Source organism: Ooceraea biroi, chromosome 9 (assembly GCF_003672135.1).
Source record: "Ooceraea biroi isolate clonal line C1 chromosome 9, Obir_v5.4, whole genome shotgun sequence".
NCBI classification, from domain to species: Eukaryota; Metazoa; Arthropoda; class Insecta; order Hymenoptera; family Formicidae; genus Ooceraea; species Ooceraea biroi.
Genome location: NC_039514.1, coordinates 14716980 through 14729704, shown reverse-complemented (window position 1 = coordinate 14729704; position 12725 = coordinate 14716980). Strand labels below are relative to the sequence as shown.

The following is a 12725-nucleotide window of genomic DNA, read 5'->3' as shown; positions in this document are numbered from 1 at the left end:
ACTATGAACTGTATTGTCATGATAATTAACATTTTTACCACAATTATGTCCACTTTCGTGAACTTCTACTATCACGAGGTACAAGTATATTTCAAGTATTTATATTAACACGTTGATCGCCACCTCACCCAAATCTGAGTGATAGCAATGTGTTTCCTCAGAGGTCCCGTCACCTATTGGGTGACGCTTTGAGACGCAGAATGAAACTGCGTAGCAGAGCGGCAAGCGAAACAATACTTCCAGATAATTACTTACTTATCTATTAGTTACATTCTACAAAATTATTACAATTATAGTAAGACATAAACCGAATTTAGATGAAATTTTAAGAAAGTATGTGTATGTTTCATGATGTTCCAATTTTCTTTGCAACATTTAGAAAATTAAAGAAACAGAAAATAGGTTAAAATAATAAAATAAAAACTGTCGAACCGACAAACATGAAAGTAACGTCGCAGCGTCCCAATCTATTGGGCTCCGCGGGAAACACATCCAGTGGGCGATCAACATGTTAAACATATATATACATAGTCTTAAACACAATGTTAATTAAAATTAAAATTTGTTTTACTTCATGCGAAATTTTACATGATATCTTTAGTGTGCAAGAGCAAGTACAATAAACAATGATACGAATACGTGAATCTCTCATCGAGTTATTCTATCTTTCTTTTCTTTTTCTTAAATGTATCAATTGTCAATCATTAATATTATTTAATGTCGACTACACAATAAACAATTATATCTCTCAAACTAGCTACAGCTGATGTATAATTAATTATTTTATGTTTAATAACAATGTAATTCTATGTAAAATTAAAACTGTCAGATTAATATTTCTTAAATTCCTTGATGTCAGTTAACTGTGCTAATTAATATATAATAACATTTTATATAAAAATTTTATAAAAATATAATATGGACAGAGATAATAAAAGAAGATAACAATAAGTTTTTAAATATAGTGTAATATTATTTTAGAGATTAGCGATTTGCATGACAAAACTGAATGCTATAGATGATAGTTTGAAAGAACTGGGCACTCCAAAAACGTATCACAAACTATGCATCTGGTCAAAACGAGGAATAATTATATGGCTTGCGTATGTTTTTATCATGAATGCTTATGACACGTATTGGTGGCTTGGACATCAGCGAAGTGTCTTTTGGGCATTGACTCTAGCATGCGTGACAAATCATTGTATTCACGTCAACACATTAATGGATTTATTATTTATTATTTTTTTGTGGTATGTACACTTGTGTATTTGTAATAATTGGAAAAGCTAATTAATGTATATCTTCTTGTTGTTATATTTTTTTCTATAATTAATTTTTATCCGAAATTTTCCCAAATTGTGTTGGTATCTTATAAACACAATTATTAATTAGCAAAGTATAAATATCAATTTATAAAATATAAACTCTAAGATAACAATAACATTTAAAATTTTGAGCAAATCTGTTTCTCAGTGATATTAATATAATAATAATAATGATGACTTGATAGATAAATTCTATTTTTATTATACCGTTATTTACACCAAAATCTTTCAAAAATAAACTTTAGAAAAGTAAAAAGATAATTATTTGTAAATAATTATTTATTAAGAGTACATGTATCAATATCTATCATCCCATCATTTAAATTAAAATTAAATTAAAATTAAAAATCATGTCATATGTTATATAATTTTCGAAACATTTCGTGTAACACAGGCACATTGGTAATAGATTTGACAAGATAAACGAGCATGTACAATGCTTGTTGGCAGAAAAGGAATTGGAGACATGCAATAGATCTATAGTTACTATTTATGAATCAACTAATGATCATAAACGAATGTTGTGGATCTCAATGTAAATCGATCGTGGTACCTTTATGTAGATTATTGATTTATTGTTGATCTAACGATAACATAATTAACAAAATTATCGAAATCATTTCTTATTTAATCTTGACCTCTATATTGTTGAGTAAAAAAACATATGTTTGACAGGCACATTCATTTGGAATTATGTCGTATTGCTCGCGAATTGAACTTGATGTTCGGAATGCAGATGACTCTTGAGACAGCGTCTTATCTTATGTACTTAACAGCATTTTGTTATCATATATTATACACAATAATGCAAGGGTCTTTTAAAAAAATGTCATTACTGAGCTGGTTTATTTGTTATATGTGGGCTTGTTCGCTTATAATGAGACTCTACATTATAAATTATATCTGTGATAATGTCGTATATAAGGTAAAATTATGCGCAGTTTTCAATAAAAATATACAGTCAATAATGATAATTTTGCATCGCAGGCTAATGGAATTAACAAAACAATTCATCATCTAACAACTATTACTCGATACGCTGACATCTTGAAAGAGGTAAAAAATGTTTTACTATAAAATAAATAAAAATAAAATATTATATCATAAATAAAGTAAATAAATAAAATTATTATGTAAAATTTATTATTATGTAAAAAATATTGTATAATGTATGTAAAATTTACTGATATATTTATCCATTTATAGGTTTACCAGTTTACTCTACAAGTAATGCATTATCCGTTAAAATTCACTGGAATGGGTCTCTTCCAATTTGGACACAAATTTATTTGCAAGGTTTATATCTGTTTATATCTACTTTATTTATCAGCGTAAATTAATTTAATTTAAATAAATTTTGCATCACTATTTTAAACCTTTAGAAAATTGTTTTGAAGATTTTTGTTAGTAGAACCGTCTAAAGTAAAAGTATTACATAAAAATATTATTCTCTTACATTAGATGTGTATCTCCTCTATGTAATGGTTTTAAGTTTCTAAGTTATTTTTCACTGCAACTTGTATACTATTACAGGCAGTAAAGGTAAACTGATATAACTGATATATAATTTTCAGTTTTACATTACAATTGCAACATTTGTAATAATCATGATACAATTTAAAGTACCTGTAAATAATATGGAGTCTTAAGCTTTTCGCTTAAAGAACATGATAAAATTATTACATCAGAAAGTAAGATAATGACACAATGATACGTTAAAATAATCTTCTGCTAGTATACGGATTAAAATGTCATAACGAAATCACCAATCAAACATATGGATGATTTAAAAAAAAAACAACGAAATTAATTGCTAATTAATTGTGTTAAAATAATGCAAACAGATATTAGAAAATATATAGGTATCGCCATATAATACCATAGTGAGTAAGATGGCTTATAATAGAAAATTAACAATATTATTATAATTTAAATACTTCCAGACTATCTAAAATATAGTACCTACTCTTGAAATATACTGATCTTGAATAAATAAAAAAAAGATAAAGGAAATTATTACAAATTGTCTTTCTTCTTTTCTTAATAAACTATTCTTTTCAACCTTTCTTTTTAACTTTTTCCTAATACATCTATATCATTAACTATTTAACTCTTTAAAATCAATAACTAATTAAAAGAATACATTATTGCGCGCTATATGTATGTATGTACGTACGTATTTATGCTTTATTCCTGTTCCCCTTGGGGTTACAACTCTCTTACAAATCTCTTAAGTCCAGTTCCACAAAATCGAACTTAAACCGAGCTTAACTGAACGACCATTACATTTAACGTCATGGTTAAACTTATATTGCGGTCCACATCTAACCGACTTTTAACTCGTCTTTTTTATTATCCATCCACTCACACTCACACATCCCTTCCTCCCCCACACACAATCAGACCTCCGCTTTTTCGTGCCTTATTCTTCATCATTTTCTTCTCTCTTTTTCCCTTCATCATTCCTTCCTTTACACTTTCTCTCCACACTCCCCCTCTTTCATTCTTCTGCATTTTCTCTTTTCCCTCTTTCTCATCTCACTCCTCTCTTTCCCTCCCCTCCCTCCCTCTTTCTCTCCCCCTCTTCCTCTCTCTTTCCTCTCCCTCCCTCTCTTCCTCTCTCTCCCATCCTTTCCCTTTCTCTCATCCACCACTACCTCTCCCCCTTCTCCCAATGCATCAGCTAAAATAGTGCCCGCGGTCGTGCGCGAGACGTACAACAAGCGTGTGAGCGGCTCAAGTGTTTGTGTGCGTGAAACCAAAATTCCTGTCCAGATAATAGGAGAAATAGTGGAGGCTATTCGAGCGAGACAGGACGTGAGATAGAAAGAGATAGCAATAGCAGAGGTGATTCCCAGCGTTTGGTGTCCTCGGTGTCTCTCGTGCGCGACCGCGGGACACCATTTTAATCAGTGTCTGTACATAAAATATGTATCGTGATATTATATCGTATATCGTGTATATTGTCATATACTGTAAAATAAAAACTGCACCCACACATATAGTTAACCTATTATATTATTCTAAACGTTATTGAATGCATTAGCTTTTTATAAAAGCACACATGAGAAAAAAGTTGGTGATGTTATATAAATAATTTGTAATATCTATAATTTGATAAATTATCTCTCTCTCATTCATCAGAGCAGATCGATCGTTTTAATATACGTAAGTGCTGTAACCTTCAAGGGATTCATTATCATTGTGCAATCGAAGCAATTGTGATATGCTTGTTGGATGTACACTCAGTGTTGGTTTACAGTGGTGTCGATCATGGCAAGCACTATACGAGAAGCCTTCCAGTCTTTTTTTCTTATATATTTTATTCTTGGTATAAGTATTTATCCTGTAAAACACTCGAAGCCAAGAATTCGGTGGATTGTATATTTAAATATTTTATATTCTTTGATAATTGTGTGCATTTATATGTATATCAGTTATTTTGCAATAACCTGGGGAAAACAAATGGGAATTACTTTTAGTATTCTTCATGGTATTGTCATAACAACTAATGTTTTGGGCACTATTATATATACTATTTTGAATTTTTACTATCAAGAGGTACAACTATATTTCTAGTAAATATAGATTTAGATTAATATTATTACTTACGCGATTATATTGTACATGACTATTCTTATGACAGAAATGTAGTAAGAACAGTAATATTGTTTTAAATTACCATATAATAATAGTAAATAAAATAATATTCAAATAATATTAAATAATATTATTTTAATATTATTTTATTTAATATTATTTTAGAAACTTATGATGTGCATCGTTAAGCTTGATGCTGTGGATGATACTTTAGAAAAACTGGGTTCCCCAAAAATGTATCACAAAATGTGCACATGGTCGAAACGAATAATAAGTGGTGGACTTATGTATCTTTTTATCATTACTGCTTATGACACGTATTGGTGGCTCAACTATATACAAAATATTTTTTTGGCATTAATTATATCATTCGTATTAAATCATATAACTCATATCAATATAATAGTGGATTTGTCATTTAGTTTTTTCCTGTGGTATGTTCAATATATTTACAATAGTTAGAGCTAATTATCTTTCTGTAATGATATTCTTTTAAATGTATAATTACAATTATACATTTATAACGTTACTTACATTTTTCCTATAATATTTGATAAAGTACAATAATTAATTGATAAAACGTGATTACTGAAATAACAAATTTAAAATTTGTGTAATTGCATTAAAAATTTTGAAATTTTTTTCAGATCGGTAATATTATTTTTATTATATTATTGTGTTAGTTACACTGCGATTTTTCTAAAATAAGTTAATTAAAGAAAATGAAAAAACTCAATATTTATAAATTTATTAAGTATTAATTAATACTTAATAAATTTAATTTTATTAAAATATTCAGTTTTTTCATTTTCTTTAATTAACTTATTTAGAAGATTTATTTAACTTATTTCGCCCCGGAGGGGAGAGATGTTCTCTATCATTAGATCAAAACTTTTGTCATATATTTTATAATTTCTGAGATATTTTATGTAATACAGGTACGTCGGCAATAGATTTGACAAGGTGAATGAGCACATACAATGTCTTCTGGTGAAAAAGAAGGCTGGAATAAAGTGTACATGGAATAAATCTGCAATCGTTCATCAGTCAACCAATAATTACAAACGAGTGTTATGGGCTTCGATGTAAAACGCTAAATATATCAACATATTTGTATATATTATTATTGTTTTGTTGCTGATCTACGATGAAATAATTAATCAATTATAAAAAGTGTTTCTTGTATATTCTTTTTTATATGGTTTTTTACATTGTGTGTTTAGTTTATATTGTTTAGTGATAAAATATATGTTTTATACGGCAGGCATCTTCATTTAGAATTACGTCGCATCGCTCGCGATTTGAATTCAATATTCGAAATACAGATGGTTTTGAAAACAGCATCCTATTTTATATACTTGACAGTATTTAGTTATCAATTGTTCTTAATGATAATACAAGATTATAAAAAGAAAACAACGTTATACACTTGGCTTGTCATCTGCTCTTGGATTTTTCCGCTTACAATAAATCTCTACGTTATAAATTATATCTATGACAATGTCGAATATAAGGTAAAATTGCGCGGAACTGTTTTATAAAAATTAATATTTTATAATAATTAAATGTGAATTTCAGGCGAAAAAAACTTGTACAATTATCCATCAACTAACGACTCCTATTCGATACGCTGATATGTGGAAAGAAGTAAGAAGTATTTTAATAACTCAAAAACCAAATAAAATATGTTAAGATTCAATAATATACCTAATCTACAGATTTATCAGTTCGCTCTACAAGAAATGCATCGTCCGTTAAAATTCACTGGGTTGGATCTTTTCCAGTTTGGCCATAAGTTTATTTGGAAGGTATATTATAGTATTATATTCCCATTGATATTTTTTTCATTATCCATTGCTTTGAAGTTATTTATGTTACCTTATTCATTTAAATATAATCGCGATGAGCGTTATATGATTACTAATGGTAACTTAATAGTAAAAACAATGAATTGATACATTTTTTTTCTCAGTTTTGCATTACAATTACAACATATGTGATGATTATGGTGCAGTTTAAAGTACCTGTCGATGTTATCCAGGGTTAAGTATTTTCCTGTATAGAAAATGATGGCACTATCGTCACATTAGGAAGCAAGACAGTATTGCAACAACGTAATAAGATTATCGTGTGTGATAATATCGATTAGATGTCATTCAAGTTCATGTAATGTTAAACAGTACAGTCATCCGAAATTGCAACAATCTTGTTATTATCAATAAATACATATGGAATACCTGTAAGTCCAATATAATGTAATTTCGCGAGAATTACGGTAATCACATGATAGCATCTCTCCATAGGGAAAACACCATCTAATTTAGATTAACGATCTGTGTATTTTTTTACCGCTCGATACTCGCTGGCTACTTGCTGCCTATCTCGCAGAGCAATTCTCGTAAAGTCTTCTAAAGGAAGACATGAAGAAAGTTTACAAGAGAAGGAAGTAAATGTGTTTGACAGTTTTACGAAAGAATGTGGAAGTGTGTCTCGCGTGGCAAAATTTGATTTAGATTTATGATTGATGATTCGAAGACCATGATGAAAACGATTCAAGCAGCGCTGTCACCGCTGTTGACCATTGGCTCGATTTGCGGTTTGGCTATCTTCGAGTATCCACCTGGACGCGCCAGACCGTATTTCTCTTGTTTGTATTTCTCGATTACGTGGAGCCTTTATGTATTTCTCTGTTATTACTTGTTTTACAACAATTATGCTGTAGTTATATCGTGGCCTATTAAAGTTGTAATGCTCACTACAATTGTATCTGTGTGTGACAGCTTGTTTCATTTTAAGGTAGGAATGTAAGCTGTGAATTAATTATTTTAATTTTCGTGCATTCAAGTTCCTTTTCATTAAGAAAGCCAGTCTCAATTTTTTAAAAATAAACAGCAAAATTTTTTAAAATATATTTCATGTACACTTTTCATACTCTTTCATATTCTTTCTTTATATTATTAATTATGGCGAATGAAATTATATTGCTGAAAGTTTCATATTGCTTTTTACATTGCATTATTAAAAACAATTTGTGCATTCAGTCGATGTTATTCTTTAAGGATTTGAGCACATGTTTGCGTAAGCTATCCGTTGTGGATGACACATTACAAGTGCTCGGAACACCAAAAGAATACAGATTGCTATATAAATGGACGATTGGAGTAATAATTGGATGGATAATATTGGCTTGTTTCTTGAATACAATAGATAGTATCGTATCATATTACTACACACGTGAACATTCCGATATCGTTCGTATCTGTGTTCCGTTTTTCACGAATCATTTGTTCCATGTTGATACCTATAGTGGATTGATATGGGGAACTATCCTGGGGTCGGTATATGTGCACAACTATATCGTAAACTGCGTATCTGTAAAAATATTTATTAAATTAATAAATATTATTTGGAACAAAGAGCTAAATTTTTTCTTATTTCTCTTAAACATTTTCTAAAGACTTTCAGATTTGATTGCATAGCTTATAATTGTTAAAAATTATATAACAAAATATAAAATAATAGATAAAGAAAATAAGAGTAGATAAAAATTGGTAGTGTTATTAAATTAATAATAATTAAATATTTAATAAATAAATAATTAAATATTTAATTGTATAATAATTAAATTATTGATTATCCATAGAGATAATCAAAATATACATAGTTAATGAAGTTGATATCTCAGATTTTGTTTCAGTTGTCTTCCTCTAATTTTTCATTAAATTCAGATACACAGGCTCCAGATTTCAACGAATAAACGAGCATATTTATACACTATTAAGTGAAGATACAAAATGCATTAAAAGATGGGATAAATTAATACCAATTAATTACCAATCAAGAGCAGAAGCCAAAGATTGCAAGAGATACATATGGATTATAATGTAATTTTGAGAATATCATATTTGATAGATTTTTTAAGGATTTTTGTTTCTCCATTATTTCGAGAATTATTCTTACAAGTAAACCTACGGAAGTGTCACTCTCCGATTTTTCTGAAATTTGGATATGTTATAATACATGAAAAACTAAGGGACACGTATTTTTTTTAGCGGCGGAAAAACATATTTAGGGGGTGAAACGACCCCCCAAAATGGGGGGTAAAATGGAAAAATTGCGATATCTTTGAGACCAGTGAAGCGATTTTAATGATTTTTGGTATGAAAGTATCTTTCGATAGAAGACGAAAATCGGCCTAGGTATGTTGGAAGGGGAGTGAAAATTAGGGGGTAAACTACCCCTAAAGTGACCAATTTCTTGCTGCAAAAAATCAGTTTTGATCTGATCGAAGTAAAATCTATTAGAACTTCAAGAGGAAAGCTAATTAAGGAACACATATTTTTTGTTTTGTTTTATATAAATATTTGGGGGTAAACAATCCCTAAATTGCCGCGTTCGTTTGGCATTGCGCATGAAACACCTTGTGAAACTATATTTTTTAACTGTTCGATCTTTTTACTATATTGGTTTTTTAAGTCGCTGAATCCGAATCTGAAATCAGATTTTCAAAATTCAATATGGCGGATCCACTATGGCGGACGAAAACTCGAAAAATTACTTGAATAGACAGTAACTCGACATGCGACTTTCAAAATACAATAAAATCAACTTTTGACATTTATTGTTAGTTATGTGAAGTGAATTAAACATGTTAAAAATATTAATCGTTTATAATAAAATTGTTTAAACAGTATAGCTAAAAAATGAAATGAAAAATTATTAGAGTGAGTTCCCTTGCCTCTCACTATTTTCTGTAAGTGTGTCAGAACACGATTCATTGTTAGAACGTTTATGTACAGGTAACGAAAGATTTGTTTTGTTATTTCAATTTTATTATTTTTTTTGTCGTTTTAATTTTTTTTGTGTTTTTATTTCATTAATTTTTTTATTATTACTTTTATTTTATAAATGGCTGATTTGACAATTAAATCATTTTTTGTGCATAATACATTTTTTTAACGAATATCATGTATGCAAAACTTTCAAAAAATGATTTAATTGTCAAATCAGCCATTTATAAAATAAAAGTAATAATAAAAAAATTAATGAAATAAAAACACAAAAAAAATTAAAACGACAAAAAAAATAATAAAATTGAAATAACAAAACAAATCTTTCGTTACCTGTACATAAACGTTCTAACAATGAATCGTGTTCTGACACACTTACAGAAAATAGTGAGAGGCAAGGGAACTCACTCTAATAATTTTTCATTTCATTTTTTAGCTATACTGTTTAAACAATTTTATTATAAACGATTAATATTTTTAACATGTTTAATTCACTTCACATAACTAACAATAAATGTCAAAAGTTGATTTTATTGTATTTTGAAAGTCGCATGTCGAGTTACTGTCTATTCAAGTAATTTTTCGAGTTTTCGTCCGCCATAGTGGATCCGCCATATTGAATTTTGAAAATCTGATTTCAGATTCGGATTCAGCGACTTAAAAAACCAATATAGTAAAAAGATCGAACAGTTAAAAAATATAGTTTCACAAGGTGTTTCATGCGCAATGCCAAACGAACGCGGCAATTTAGGGATTGTTTACCCCCAAATATTTATATAAAACAAAACAAAAAATATGTGTTCCTTAATTAGCTTTCCTCTTGAAGTTCTAATAGATTTTACTTCGATCAGATCAAAACTGATTTTTTGCAGCAAGAAATTGGTCACTTTAGGGGTAGTTTACCCCCTAATTTTCACTCCCCTTCCAACATACCTAGGCCGATTTTCGTCTTCTATCGAAAGATACTTTCATACCAAAAATCATTAAAATCGCTTCACTGGTCTCAAAGATATCGCAATTTTTCCATTTTACCCCCCATTTTGGGGGGTCGTTTCACCCCCTAAATATGTTTTTCCGCCGCTAAAAAAAATACGTGTCCCTTAGTTTTTCATGTATTATAACATATCCAAATTTCAGAAAAATCGGAGAGTGACACTTCCGTAGGTTTACTTGTTAGTTGTATAAGGAATATAACTTTAAAACGTACTATAATAAAACTTGAATTACTTTTTACATTAAAAATATTTTCCATCCATTTTCTCTAGTGCATATATTTTATTTATTTTCAATTTATCAATTTTGATTATGGCAATTATGATCCGATTGCAGGCATATTCACTTGCATTTAAGCCATATATCACATCAGTTAAACAAAGTATTCAGTATGCAGATGACGTTACAAATGGCTTCTTACTTTGCGTTCTTCGTGGATCTCTTATGTGTAATTTATACATCATATATAGATAAAAGTAAAAATATTGGATCAATTCTGGATGGACTATTTTCCTACATCTGGCTTGTCGTATGCATCGTGAAAGTATTTGGATTAACTCATATTTGTCAAACTGTCTCGGATAAGGTAACAGAATTGAATAATTAGTGATTAATTAATGAAACTAGCGGAACAGCAACGGACGTTGCAAATTTTGCAACAATAATAAACGTGTTGACAAAATTTTCATGAAATAATACTCCTTTAAGTTACCTAGTTTTATTTCTTTCGTATAGAATTTTCGATGCAAATACGAATCTTGCTCTTGTATCGATATCATTTTAGGCGCAGGAGACAATAACAATTCTTTATAAATTATCCAACGATAATCCCGATGAAGATTTACGTGAGCAGGTAAATTATTGCGCTTCACGATTTCGTACATATCTTATTTATTTTAAATATATGTCATCTCCGTTTACATTACTACTGATTCCAATGTATAGGTTTTACAATTTATATTACAAATAAAGCAACGAGAAATAAAATTTTCTGGCCTGGGGCTTTTCTATTTCGATTATGGTTTTATTCGTCACGTACGTTCTCTACATTTAGTAAATATCCAAATTAATATAAAATAAATATATTATATTTACCCCTTTCCCACAGATTGCATGCAAAAGTCTGAATGATGTTGTAAATATGTGTTTTTGACTTTCATATAATGAAAATGTTTATGATTTAGTTGCATTTATATTTTTCTCTTTGGTCTTATTTTATATATCTAAATTTTCTCTATTTTATTCAAGCAATTCTATTTTATCATATTAAATAAAAATATACTTTTTCAGTTCTGCAAATCAATTGTGACCATTTTGATAATTATAATACAGATGCATGTGTCTTATGATGACATAAGTCAGCCAGTGAATGACGAAGATTATATAGTTATATGAAATTAAATCTGTGAAAGCACTCGCATATATATGATACACCTACAGTTTCTGAAAATATGTATATATTTCTTCTGTTTTATATAATAAATAATAATATGTAAATTTTTCTATTCTGCATTCTCTTAAATTAATTTTAATTTCTTATCCTCAATTTCTATTTTTTATAAAAATCCTTCTCTTTCTTCTATGTATGAAAACGAAATACTCTTACATAAAACATAACCATGTCTTTTTACACCTTGTTCCGTTTAGATTACCTCGTTTATTTGAGCACCGAAAACTAATCCTTCTTCCAAGAAATCAATATTTTTAATTTAGGTTTGTTGCATAATACGATTGTTTGAGTTACGAAGAATGCTTCCAGTAGATCGATATTTTTAATCCATATAAGTGCTATTGTAATTCGTTAACAAATAAACCGTGAGAATCATTATTTGTCCGATTCCGTTAGCGTTAATGTAAGCTTTATCATCTCGCACCTTTACGATCGAGTAATATTCGGACATCAGGGAAAAGTCATTAGTTTAAGTCGAAGCCACCATGAAGAATATGCAACCGGCTATATCTCTGTTCTTAATTTCGTCGTGTACATGCGATTTCGAAGTGTTTGAATATCCTCACG

General features: G+C 29.2%; 1 protein-coding gene across 5 annotated transcripts; it reads left to right on the top strand.

The window, feature by feature from the left end:
• Positions 1 to 4045: 4045 nt before the first annotated feature.
• On the top strand, positions 4046 to 12206 carry LOC105276023. Of its 5 annotated transcripts, XM_026972371.1 has the most exons (11): positions 4046 to 4172; positions 5864 to 6010; positions 6190 to 6439; positions 6504 to 6572; positions 6644 to 6733; positions 7985 to 8259; positions 8654 to 8809; positions 11045 to 11294; positions 11493 to 11561; positions 11654 to 11761; positions 11999 to 12206. In XM_026972371.1, coding segments are annotated over exons 2-11 (1374 nt in total). In that variant the 5' UTR covers positions 4046 to 4172; positions 5864 to 6008; the 3' UTR covers positions 12104 to 12206. The 5 variants fall into 5 exon arrangements, with proteins under 5 accessions (XP_026828172.1, XP_026828173.1, XP_026828174.1 ...); XM_026972372.1 differs by lacking the exon at positions 4046 to 4172 and having other exon boundaries at positions 5700 to 6010; positions 6653 to 6733; XM_026972373.1 differs by lacking the exon at positions 4046 to 4172 and having other exon boundaries at positions 5700 to 6010; positions 11654 to 11743.
• Positions 12207 to 12725: the final 519 nt, after the last annotated feature.